The 13,484-nt window shown below is 38.5% G+C and overlaps 1 protein-coding gene across 2 annotated transcripts in view; it reads right to left on the minus strand.

Moving 5' to 3' along the window:
• Positions 1-3,266: 3,266 nt before the first annotated feature.
• Positions 3,267-13,484, minus strand: part of GAK (cyclin G associated kinase) — a 67,177-nt gene continuing 56,959 nt past the window's right edge. For both annotated transcript variants that reach the window (XM_058043481.1, XM_058043480.1), the window contains exons 25-28: positions 11,511-11,723; positions 9,953-10,101; positions 8,728-8,904; positions 3,267-7,162 (exon numbers count right to left, since the gene is read on the minus strand). In XM_058043481.1, the coding sequence (XP_057899464.1) occupies positions 7,061-7,162; positions 8,728-8,904; positions 9,953-10,101; positions 11,511-11,723 (641 nt within the window). In that variant the 3' untranslated portion in view covers positions 3,267-7,060. The remainder of the gene's footprint in view (positions 7,163-8,727; positions 8,905-9,952; positions 10,102-11,510; positions 11,724-13,484) is intronic.

Below are 13,484 nucleotides of genomic sequence, written 5' to 3' on the forward strand. Positions count from 1 at the left end.
GTGCTGTCCTGCTCCTCACCAGAGCCATGCACAAAGAAACAAGCACTGCAGTTCACCAGTTAATAATGGCTGGGTCTGCCAGCACCATTTTATCCCAGAAAACTTCACAGCCACTATTTTGTGTGTGTGTCCAGAGCTTTGACTAGGAGCTGAAGCCACTCCAGGAGAACAGCCAGCAGCTTTACCAATTAAGGATGAGGAGTTCCTTGTAAGTTTGTACTAGAAGGGATCCTTCTAGATCAAGTCTTCACCTACCTACATGCTTCATTTTCCCATTTTCAGTGTTTTTGCCCAAAAATCTACCAGAAGTCTTTCTCTTACCTCATAAGAGAGGCAGTGCTGAGGCAGGGCAAAAATCATATCCTCTCCAGCATTACAGTAACCAGGTCAGGTATCTACAATTGCAGACTTGGAAGGCTTTGATTGCTACAGGCTGCTCTGCACACTACAGTTCACAGAACATTTCTGCTGCCTTCTTTTAATCCTCATTCACTTTCTTTTGTGTGCTTTGCTTGATATTGAATTTGTGGCCATGCTAACTCTTTGTAATGCATTCTGCTTACCTGGTGTAATTACTGATGCTTGGTAGGTTGACTCTTCAGGATTTCTATTTGCTGTGTTCTCCCAACTCAAGTCTTTCTAAACTCGCATCAGAGTAGCCAGAAGCCTTGCATACGGCATAGAAAGATGCACTTGACTAACATTATCCTCCTTTGCTGCAGAGGTGAAGGACCAGAAGTAGGTATCAATACATTTTCAGCAACTTTGCATGTTTGGAATAAACTGATTAGCAGCAGAAGTTGTAGCATGTTTTGTAAGTGATACAAGGAGAAAGGTCTTTAAGCATTTTGGCACTGAGTAATCTATCATAAAGTCTTGTAAACCCATCAGATTATTCAAAGTAGTAAGCAGAATATGAAAAACGTTACTGGATAATTTGGTCATGCCTGTCCATTCTCTTATTTCCTCCAATGTTTACCCTTCTCCTTGGGGAGCACCAGTGGTATTCCTATACTTTTATGGTTTTAACTTTTAAAGAAACTTTCTCAATGTCACCGAGTGGCTTGTTCCCACCTATGAAAGATCCTGCTGGCCCATTCTTGTTGCAGAGTATGAAGTCAAGATGCTTCTGGGCACCTTGTCAGTATGCTCCCAGCAGAAGCTCACCCTTTGCCATGCCACATTCCCTCAGATTCCTGCCATCTGCAGTTCTTCATTACCAGATGTGTCCCTCCACCATCCCTACAGGCTGCTCATATTCCCCTCTCCTGCCTCAGTCCTGTCCATGTGCTCCTGTTCTCTTCCCTTTTGATCACTGCTACACACTTAGGCCAGCGCTTCCCTTGGGCAATGGAAAAGCACTGCAGCAGCTCCTGTGCAAGAACCCCCTCAAACCAACACTGCAACTGGAAAATGCAGCTGCCAAACCCCAGGGCACAGTGCAGCGAACCTCTCCAGCAGAAGAGACACTTCTCAAGAGCCACTCAGCTCCTAACACGTTCAGTCAACCTGAATACAACGAGAATCACTTCTCTAACATTTGCATACTGTTCTGGAAGACACAGTGGAAATACTTCAGGTGTTCAGGCCGTTTCTCTCTCGGTAAAGAAGGAAATAGACAAAGTTATTTTGTTTGTTTTAATTGATCACTGGTTAAATTGTAATACATTTCAAAGCAAAATATTCTGTTCAAGGACATTGTACTAAACATTAAATCTACTTTTAAACAAGGCTTAATTTGACTATTTTACCTTATATACATACAGGTATAAGTTTCATTTCACTAGTAGCAAAATTACACATTACATTGCATTTCCTGAAAGATGGCAAAACCAGGAATTGAGTGTCTATTCTGTCCTTCTACACACTCCAAATCAGAAAAAAACACAGATATTGAAAGTACAATCACAACTACAGGTAGATACAATAAGGACCTCAGAGCAAGCCAAGACCTTATGAGAGATGACAATCACTTCTAGAAATCTACATTGCAAATATACAGTACATTCGACTAGAGTTCTGGGAGCTCCCACAATGCCTCTTAATCCCCTTTTGGTAATAAAAGCTTCTATGACAACACGAATCCTTCATAAAAAGTACTGAATTCATATTTTTGGAGCATATGTTGGAAGCTTAATGCAGTCTAAGCTGCAGTCCACAATAAGCTCACCCAAAGAGAGAGTAAGCAAGCATTGCAAGATTCATCAAGTTCAGAACCAGAGCTCAGCTCCTCATCATCGAGCTTCTGGGTGCAAGAGCTGCTCTGCACCAGGGACAGGCTCAAAGGGTGGGAAATTATACATTCCTTTTACAGCTTTTGCAGGTCAATTACCTGCAAGTTCTTGACAGAAAATGTCAACTGAGTCATACAAGATTAATTTGAACTTATTTACAAAGCAGCTGTTACATTGCAATTGTTAGACAATTAAGGACACAGCTAAGGAGCAAAAAGGTTTCCACATTTATGTTATTCCTGAAAACACTTCTGTGAGCAGCAGTGAGTGCAGAGGCCAGTGAGTATGCAAACACACTGGCACTGCTGGGAAAACCACAGTCTGGCCTCGGGAAGTGGAATGGCGCACAGAACTCAGCAGCCCCAAAGGCCTGATGAGATTTCTGGAATGCTCAAACTCCTTTGCTTTGGTTTGTGCAAAAAATTGACCTTGTGCATGAAGCTTTCACAAACCAACTGTTGCTCTGTGCTTGGCAAGATAAAATGGGAGGAATTGTCCAGAACTACCAATGAAGGTAAACGAGGCATTTTTCATGAGCACTAATTACCCTCACAAGTACAACACCAAGGACTCTGCCACCGTTCCAAGAAAATGTACTTCATCAGCACTTCTGGAGGTTTTCTGTTCTGTACTTGATGGAGAAGCTACCACTAATTAGCAAAATAGCTGAACTTGACCCAACTAACCATGCTGAGGAAGTTTTCCTTCCAGGCTTTATGTCTAATTAACCACAAACACTCTTTGCTGCTCCTAAGGAACTCTGACAGCACTAGGAAACACCAAAAAGGCAAGCCTGAGGTTGAAGACACCAACTGACTTCGTTCCAGTTAAAATACATCACTTGCTTCTATTAGGCAGACTCCAGCCACACACTCTTAACACCAATTCTCCTTCACAGATCTCTGTTTTAAAAGTTATTTTGCTGGAATCCAGATCCAACAGCAATGTAACACAAGTAATTTGTAATTTAAAAAAAACTAGTGGAAACCTGCCCAAACATTGTAAAAACCTGCTTTATATGAACTTTGGGGGGAAGCTAAGGACTTGGTACTCCAACTTGTTACAGTCAGTCACCAGTGTTCTAAAAGGGATGGAAAGGAGGCTGCAAACCAAACCAGATTCTCTCTGCTAGTCTACACCTGTTTTTAGCAGAGGTAGGTAGCAATAGGTCAGTGGAGAGAGAATTAGAAAACAATATTTCAGAATTTCAGATGTACTTTAGAGCCCTGGTGTTTTTCTCTACTCTTCCTTTAATCTATCTTGTGCTGTTTTCTTTTTCTTGCACTAACCATCTCAGCCTACTTAGTTTTGTAAAGTGAGCCCTGGTAGGCTGCAAACAATATATGACATTAGTCAGATGTTGCTACAAGACAGAGGAACAACCAACACAGGCCAGCAGGTGCCATGACTTGCTGCAAGAGTCAAGGAGGTGCTTCATAAGAGAACCTCAAGTGCCTCATGCATATCCTTGGAGCACATGCATGCATGCATGCAGAGTATCAACCTGCAGGTAACACCTGGTGACCTCACCTTCAAGCTTCACAGCCAGCAGAAGCAAATATAAAGTTCAGCTTTCAGGTTGTGGCTTCAACATTTCAAAACTTAACTGTGCAATGAACAATTAACATGAATGGAAAATAAACATTTTAAGCAAAGAGAGAATCCAGCTAAGTCTCTGATTAATCATTTTTTTCTGAAGCCTGCTCTATAAAAGCTTTTCAATTTGTGGACACTAAGAATACAACTACAGTGAAATATGTGTGTTCTCATTTGAGTGCACTCCTAGTTCATACAGCAGACAGACAATTAACGACCAAGTACAAGTCAAAAGGTTGAAAAGCCCTAATTCCCAGATTGTCTACCATTCTTTATTACTGTTTTAAGATGCATTCATAAAAGTGGTGGACTTTTTTCTTCCAAATTACCATCTCGTATAAAAGCAACATTAATTCTCAATAACATTTATATGAAATATACTTTAACTTCTCTCTTCCCAGGTTCTTGTACTTAATATATACACCTTACACTAAGAAACACCTTTGGTGGTCATCATGCTGCTTTGTGTTGCACAGAAAACAAAACTTCCATTTATTATGTTCATATTCACCACTTGAACTTTTTTTAATTTCCAAATAACAGTTTGCTTACAGAACCTTAATGAAGTCCCCATTGTTTGCACATTCTTGTACGTAACACAGAGAAATGACACAATTACAAAAAACAAAACCAAAATCGAAACATCCCACCCAAAATAGTTTCATTGTCAAGATTTATCAGTTTCCCAAACCAAGCTTCTCCCAGATTCTTAGCAGCAAAATTGAATTACATAGAAAGGAGCAGGGCAGATAAATCAGCCAGTTCCCCCACAGAACGAGAGCTGACTAAGCCATAAAATAAGCTGAGCAGCTCTGTCAACCCAACTGAAGTTTCAGTAATTATGTAATGGCTCTTGGAAGAATCCACAGCCAAACTTCCTGAATTTCCGTAATTTTTAAAAGAGAGAGCTAATTTCAAGAGATCTTCAGTTCCAGGTAAAATACCTGCACTCATGTTTTCCCTGCTAACTTAAAATCACATCTAAGGTTCTTCTCTGGTGTTCCAAGAAAATTTTGCAAGCAAGAGTAGAGAAATTTTAAAAAGCTTAATGTAGACATCATCCAGAAAATGCTACCAAATACACAAAGCAGAGGAAGATATTTTCCTCCCAATTTTCGTGTTTTAATTTTTAAACATATATTTCAAGAAAAGAGCAATTAAAAATGTATGCTTTAAAATAAGTTGCCTATACATGCTGAATGAACATGGGTTTTTAAAGCAGTCCTTCCTTATTCTAAGCAGCCCCCTTAGAAATGCTTTATCTCTCAATTGTATATAGCACTACAGTCAAAGTCATATATATCTGTGTTTGTCTTTTGAAACCTATTCCTAGATAACATTTGCCCTAGAACTGTAAAAAGGTCTCCCACAAACCTATCCTACCAGCAGAAGCCTTTAATTTCCATGGTTGCAGAACACATACACAAGGAATTAATGAAGTATCCAAAGGAAAAAAGATTAACTCTTACTTTAAATCAGACAGCAAGTTACATACATTTATAAAGAAATCTACTGAGATTTAAGACTGCTTCAAAGCAGTAACTGAAATACAACAGCAGCTATGAATAATATATAACCTTCCTGATTCATAACTGATCCCAGCTTCATCTTAAAAAAAAAAAAGAAAAATCACAGCAGCTAAATATATATGCAAATATACACAAACAAAACCTTTGATCAGAGGTTAATAAGTAACTGTGTTATATCAGAGCTAGAGACTAGACATTGCGAGTGTTCAGCAGCCTCTAACCCACCAGCTCTTGGGCTGGTGCAGCAGTGGAAAATCTCATCCAATGCACCTTTCAGGTGGCATTAGCATCTCATGTTTCCTGTTCAGATGTTGCTCAGCTGAACAGTTACCTCTGCTAATAATACGGCTTCCCTCTCAGTTAAGCATGCAAAATGTATAAAAAGGCAAGTGGTCAAAATATCCCCTTGAATGCCCAACTGTCCAGTTTCAGGAGACTGCTGCTGAAGATTTAATAGCTAATTTTCAACATTTTCAAACTTGATATGAAAATTGCATTTTGTTATTACACAGAGTATAACAGTCATTAGTTGTTTGCATCATCCACCCCAGCACTAGTGAAAAAATGCCTTCTGAACAGGGAATGAGAAAACATGGTAAGTTTTGTTACCAAGCTGTGTCTCTACTCATCTTGCACTACGCAGCGCATGGAAATAGGTGAGCAGAAAATCAGCAGTACACCAAGACACACCATGTTTTCTCATGCACTGATGCCACGCATATCTCAAAAATACACAAGTTCAAACATGCAACAAAATGTTTGTTAAAGCACTTTAAATGCTCACCAGATGAAAATGAGTGATTTAATACTCAGACAAATCAAAGTACAGTTAAAAGGTTTGTGTTTACGCTTCAAGTTTCAGAGTAAAATTGTTTCTATCAGAGTATTTGAAGTGCAATGAAAGGAACGTTCCACAGAACTCAGAAACAAAAGACACCATTTAAAGAACTAGGAAAATAAGCACAGGTCAGACTACTGCAATAAATAAACAAAACAGCAGGAACATGCAGACCTCAGAGTCAAAATTTCTTTTTAGATTCATGATATGCTAAAAAAAAAAAAAGTGAAAAGAAAAAAAAAATCAAGAACAACCCTGTCTGACTTTCTCACATGTGCTGTCTTTTTGGCTAAACAACTGTTACTCTATTGTAAAGATATTACCAGAAAACATTATTTACAGAATGATTAACAGATTGATTATATAAAATAAAGAAGAAAATATACACCCTTAGGTTTGGGATAAGCCAAGCAAATTCACTGCTGCTAACTAAAGCACTTTGAAGAATGCGACAGGCACCAAATATCAAAATTGAATCACAAAACTACTCAAAGTAACAGACAAATTTGGGACGGTAGAGGTACAGCAAAGATCATTTAAGTTGGAATGATTTATAACTAATACTAGCCTATCACTTATTACTTAGCTTCATTCAAATTCTATTTTTCTTATACAAAACTGAAGAGAAATCTTTACTCCCTGTGATTTCTTCAATAGATTGTGATTTCTTCAGCAGCTTTTTTCTTAATGCATCTATGTAATGCTTTGTACTCTACATCTTACAAAATACATCCCCACATTTAAGTGCATAACTAGAAACTGTGCTGAAATCGTGGAAAAGCGCTTCATAAATCTCAGGCGCAATAAAGTCATAACAACGATCAGCTCCAGTTCCTGGAAGCAGTTCTGTGAAAGGTGAAGTTTCAGAAAAGGGACTTCGATCCCTGGTTTTCAAACTCTGACCATGCATCATTCAATTCCATGAAGATCATTTTGGCATATTGCTCGTAGGGCTGTCCCGTGGCCTGGAAACAAAGAGAATGCATCATAAGCACAAAAGCATTAGAAATTGGGTCTTTAGAAAAGATCCCATCCCTTTCATATTTGCTGTCTTATTCAACAGCTACAGACTGCTCTGTGAATATAATTTTACAGAGAACTCTCTCTAACCTTATCCATGAGTATTTTTTAAATAAATCCAAATCCTTGGTTTCCTTGTGTTACTTTCAAGCTTTCAGTTCAATTCATAAGTAATTAAAATTTAGCTAAAAACAATTTTCAAAGCTGTTCTTTTCATAAATAGTTTCACGTACTATTATTTACTGATAAAATTAAGCAATTTTTGGAATTGCTTCCTGAAAGATCTTGCAGTAGTCTACAGGGATAAAATCTGAGTCCTCTTTAAGACAACTTCTTTTGAATGAAATTCCCTGGAAAAAAATCTGTTGCTGGTTGTAAATGGCACTAAGACTCAGCATGACTGGCCTAGCTCTTCCTGTGTGTTTGCTTCCATACTCAAGGATACTCCTGATTCCCTGCCCATTTCACAGCTGCCCTGACTCTGGGCCAACACAACCCAACGCTTGTGGTTAATAAAGTCCAAAAATCCAGTCCCAAAAGATGGTTCTCTCCAATAAAAAGATAAGCCCCAGAGCCCCCTCCAGGATTCTTCCCCTTCTCCTGCTGCTTAGCTTTTGGCACCTGCAGTACTTTATCAACGCATAACAGGTAAGTGGCAAAATAAAACAACAAGGAAGACAAATATGCCCTTAACAGAGCTGTGTTCTGACACTGATGCATTAAGGGCCTTACAGATAACACCTAAAAACCACCACAAAGGTGGAAGAAGTCACATACCCAAGAACCCTGAAGGAGAGGGGAAACTAAAAAATCAAAAATTATCATGTTTGTTATGGACACAAGACAACATAGGATTTAGACTTGCTCCCTAAACCACCAGAGAATGCAAACCTGAAAATTCAAACCAGGTATATCCAGTGCTTCTCTTTCTATCTAATACAAGAGCTCAGAACAAGAAGTTATCTTGATACATTGGGATGCATTAAGCATTTTAAAAAAGACAGATGCAATGTAATACTCATTACATATTTTTCATCTGATAACTCGTTTATTCTACTAAGTTTTCTTTTTTTAGTAAAAATGGTTTAGTAAATGGTTCAGCAGGTTTTTCCTACCAGTTTTGCTGTGGCAGCCTCTGAGTCTCCACACTAGTTCTAAAAGACTTGAAGTATCAGATCACAGAAATGAAACAGATTCCACTAATCAGCATTAAATCTGCCATCTGTCAGTCAGAACCCAGCATGATTGACTCTGGTGCTCAGTACAGCCCTCACTGGATCTTTCATTTGTTAACCCTTCTCTGTTGAATTCTCTGCTGTGACAGGACAACAAGAATAACCCTGTACTACCGGAATGCAGTAGGACACCATATCCAGAAGACAATGGAAGCACAGTGAAGAACATCTAGGGTGCTGATTGTGAAGCAAGGCATTTGACAGTAACCTGTATGGTATGGTAAAAGCAGTTTGCATTCCTCCTATAATAAAGAAGATCAGAGGAAAACACTCACCTTATCAGGATGAACCACAAGCACTGCTTTCCTGTAGTACTTCTTTACTTGTTCAGGAGTTACTAAATCTGCCATGCTGACTGGTTTCCACTTATTTTCCCCTTCCCAAAGCACTGTATGTAGAGTGGATATTAATGCTCTGATATTTCTCTCCTTTCCTTCAATCCATTCAAGAATCTGGGAAAATCAGAATATATAGAACTGAATGCAGCACTGTAAGCATTCTCAGACTCCATAGACACAATCTTCACTCTAGGCAAGACCATATAATCATGACTCAAGTGCAGCTGTCCTATTGCACTCAGTCTCCAAATTCAACTGCCTTAGCCACGCAAAAAGGGATACTTTGCATCTATCACTGGAGACTAGCTCATTGTTACTAGTTTACTGCAGAAATTCAGTCATTGCAAGAGAAATGGTTAAAAACATATGTTATATTAATCTTATCCCTGTCAGGGCCCACAGACAAGTTATTATTTGATTTGTACAAAAGCGTAAATATATTTTAAAACTTCCATTATAAGCTTTGTACAACAGATAGTGTCTAGTAGTAATTCACGTTTACTTAAGCAACCTGCAGAAGTGCATAGACAAAAGTGCTCTTTGAGATGTCCCCAAAGTCAATAGGGGGATGTTGCTCAGACTTAAACAGAAATATTCAAGCCAATACATAGGGATACAGTGTTTCCATTGAACCCTTACTATCACCAGTGAGAATGGTAACTAAATATCTGTACTTATTTCCATTTGTGGTAATTTCTGTTAAAATGTGTCGGCGCACTCTCTCTTCAGAAAGGACACTTTGTGAAAACAAATTTCAGCATTCCTTCAAAGCTCATTTACTAACTTTTCTGAAGCACCATGAAGACTAAAAATCTGGAAGTGTATTAATATGTGAAGTTATCAATGACTAACGGGTCAAAAAAATCTGAACAACAAGGAACATATCCCAGACTAGTTATACATCCTGTCTCTGGAACTGCACCTTCTAGCAATTTCTTAGGACAGCGGCAGCACTTGTTAATCAGAAAATGAAAGTACATGATCACCCTGAAGACAGCTATTAATTTTTAAGGTGTATTTTTGTATTATCAGCTACATCCATATTTTCTAAACCATGAGCCTTTAGTTTCTCTGTTGGCCATTGTATCCTTCTGCTCTGTTATCAGCAGTTCTAAGCATAAGATCAGATCTTCACTTGAATTAAAATCACTGTTAAACAAACCTTGAGTTTCAAGGGGTCCATATCTTTAGACATCTCTTGTTTTCTCATCTCAGCAATTGTCTTTGGTCCCTTTTTATCAGATTTTGCTGAAAATCCTTGATTAGATAAGAGATCCTCAAAGTCATTTTCTGAAACTTTTGGCTTTTGACCTATGAAAAGAGAAAAAACATTAAATGAGAAGTCTCACTGGAGAATACATTAACAGGGGAAATATATTGCCCTTAGATACACCTGGATGGCATTTATCACTGCCATGATAAATATCCTTCAGTGACGCCAAAAGCCACAAAACTAAAAAGGATAAAAATAAAAGGGATCACTAACAAACTTTCAGTCCAGCAGAGCAGACAACCTAACATGCTAACCTCTGCCTAATACTTGCATGTCATACTTCTTAGAAAAGAAGAAAATTAGAAAAATGGAGTAGATTTGAGGGAATGCACATCTATCTACAATTTTGGAAATTACTCCATTTTTCCATAGTAAGTTAGTTTCAAATGCCACGCAGCAGTTTTTCAAGTAACCATATACTCAACAGTATCATTGAAAGCACGTAGTCAACACCTAAGCATGTTGAAACTTATCCAGAATAATGACCTGATAAAATACCAACATGAATATTCATTACATAACCAACAAATTTCAGAGAACTCTGAAAAGGCCTCTGGATGTTGTCTAGTCCAATCCCCATTCAAAGCAGGGACAACCAGGTACATTTGTTGGGCCTCTGTCCAGCTGAAGTCCATCTGTTTTTAAGCAAGAGGAATTACAACAACCTGTTTCAGCATTTCATCATGCCAATTGATTTTTTTGCCTTGTTCTACAGATTTTCCTGTGCTGCAACCTACACTCATTGCCTCTGCATCCTGACACTTTTTTCCAGATATAGACCAACAGAATAATTCCAACTTAAAAAAGTACCTGCTGTTCACTTATATGTCAGTTTAAGGGAAGAACAATCCTAATATCAACACACCAGAAAATAAAATTTTCCAATAAAGTTCATACAGAAGAGACCAAGCCTAACCCTATAACTCCAGGTTTGCCTACTCAGTTGGAATACATTAAAGAACTGTATGATTCCACCTGGTCCGGTCCCCATGTCTCTTTCAAGCACAAGAATTTTCAGTAATTTTACCTTGTCTTTCTCAAGACAAGCTACTCTTCTTCAGTTAGGAAAAACAGTGTATCCCTTTATCTTTGTATCACAAACAGACTAACCTGAAGCAACATTATCAACCATCTCTCCTCAGATGGATCAAATTTACCTTTCTAAACTCACTGATACTAAACTAGTTCCCATGTGGGTGAGTAATTACAGCCTTGAGACTTTATGCCCAAACTCGTGTACACCTTTGCTATCATCAGCTTGTCTGTTATGTACTGGGATAGGTTTGGAAAGGCAGGATACCAGATTTGGCAAGTGTTTTTCTGTTTTCTATCAGACACAACTTAAATGTGAAGAAAAATATGAAGGTAGAAGAGCTTCTGCAGGTAACAGCACACCCAACTAATTTCACATGGGACATTATAAATAATACACATTCAAAAAACTTACCAAAGCTTGGGGCTCTGACTCCTCTTTCTTCTCGTCCCCCAATAACACTGAAGTTTACTGTGTAGTTGGGCTTAGCTGGTGTGCTGGACTTAGTCTGGGACTGCCATGAAGTAGTTTGTGGTTTGGAGGATTTCTGCCACTGATTTCCTAGCTTCTGAGATGGAGCAGTCTTCTGACTAAATCCACTACCCAAGAGTCCACCAGCAGATGAACCTAACAAAAAAAAATACTCACTTAGTTGTTCAGTTAAGTACCTGACAAGTAAGATAGTTTGGTCCTGACATATAACCACACAGCTCACAGTGTAACAGGAAAGCTTGGGTAAAATGAAGTTAAGATCTCATTAAGAAGTAACTTGGATAGCAGGAGCTGGAGGCTTTACTGAAAGTCTTTTCTTACACAACTCAAGGTTTCAAATGTCAGTTTTAGCAAAAACATGCACCCTTATCTGAAGGGTCAGGCACGTGTCAGGCTAGGAGATAATATGGCTGTGACAGTAGTTCTGCTTCCCACTTCCACTAATATGCAGTGCATAATAAACAACTAATTACAAAAAATGGTAACAGACTGAGATGGTTTTCCAATGAATGCTTTCAAAGTCTCTAGTGGTTCCTTGCACTACTGTTTAAGGAAGATGAGGAGACCATTATTCTATAGAAGCATTACCAGGGAATATACTGCACATGAGTAAGAAAAGCACTGCAGCCTGCAGGAGATCCTGTAACCAGCCTCCTGTGGCATAGGCCAAGCCTGTCTGGGTAAACATAGCAATGCAAACTTGATTTGCTCTTTCAAAAATGGCTCCTCACACTTCAGCTCTCCTGATGCCTCCCTTTGGAAGTGGCTGCTCAGACCTCTAACTCGCACAAGAGAATGTCTCCCCAGGGCTATGACAGGATACCATACTATATCTTGAAATATCGCACCTGATAAAACCCAGTAATGCAATATAACACCCAGTAAAATCTAGGAATGCACTGCTTTTTCATTAAATCACTCAGCTGCAGTCAACTCAGTTTTCAGTCATTGACAACTTGTGAAATTTACAGAAAAAAAATTGTCACTAGTCAGAGCAAATCTGCATATTGAAAAATTATCTCTTTCACCTATTCTTTCAAAGCATTCTAGGTTTTCACCTATTCTTTCAAAGCGTTCTACGTTTACTATTGCAGTTTTCAAGGCCAACAAATTCTTCCTGTAGGACAAGTCAATGCCTCACTGCTCACAAAAACTTTTCAACACCACACTCCTACTTTCTGAAAGAAGACCACTCCTAAAGAAGAGTGTGATAACACCAACCAGCACATAAAACTATCGGTATCCTACCAGTATGCTAATACACCAGTATTCATTACTTTAGCTGCTATTTTTAGGGGTTTATATAGCATTCATATTTAAGCAGCTTGTACTCTCATAAATTGTCTTTCAGAACAGCATCTTGTATGTGAAAGCCAAAAAACTCCTATGAAAAATACAACAGAATGTCGTATTCCAGTTGTATTCCAGAACTGAATTCCAGTTCTTGTGATGCCCTGAAAATTCATTTCAAGCCTGGGAACATTAACTAGGACAGTGACATCTGGCTACTTCTTAATGCAGTCATTTTTCCTATTGAAAGCTAACTGAAAGAGTAATGAATTGACCCAAGTACTGCTAAAATTAGTTTGATTTCTTTCATCTGATTCAGTGTAGCCTATACCTACATCTTCAAGTCAAGAATAAAGTGACTATTTTTACTGTCACATTATCTGTGCATTAAATAATCCATGTTAACCTGAATTATTAAACTAGAAAATTTTGAACAATTTTTTTACATCAAAGCAGCCTCATTGGTACTGCTTCAACACCAGAATTTTGCAGTGCTTATGCCCAAGCAACATCAAGAAGTCAAACATTGCATGCTATCTGGTGTTTCTACAAGAATTCCACTCAATTCAATACACAGTGCTAACTGCCAAGGCAACAGGGTAAAAC

The sequence above is a fragment of the Melospiza georgiana genome, chromosome Z (assembly GCF_028018845.1).
Source record: "Melospiza georgiana isolate bMelGeo1 chromosome Z, bMelGeo1.pri, whole genome shotgun sequence".
NCBI lineage: Eukaryota > Metazoa > Chordata > Aves > Passeriformes > Passerellidae > Melospiza > Melospiza georgiana.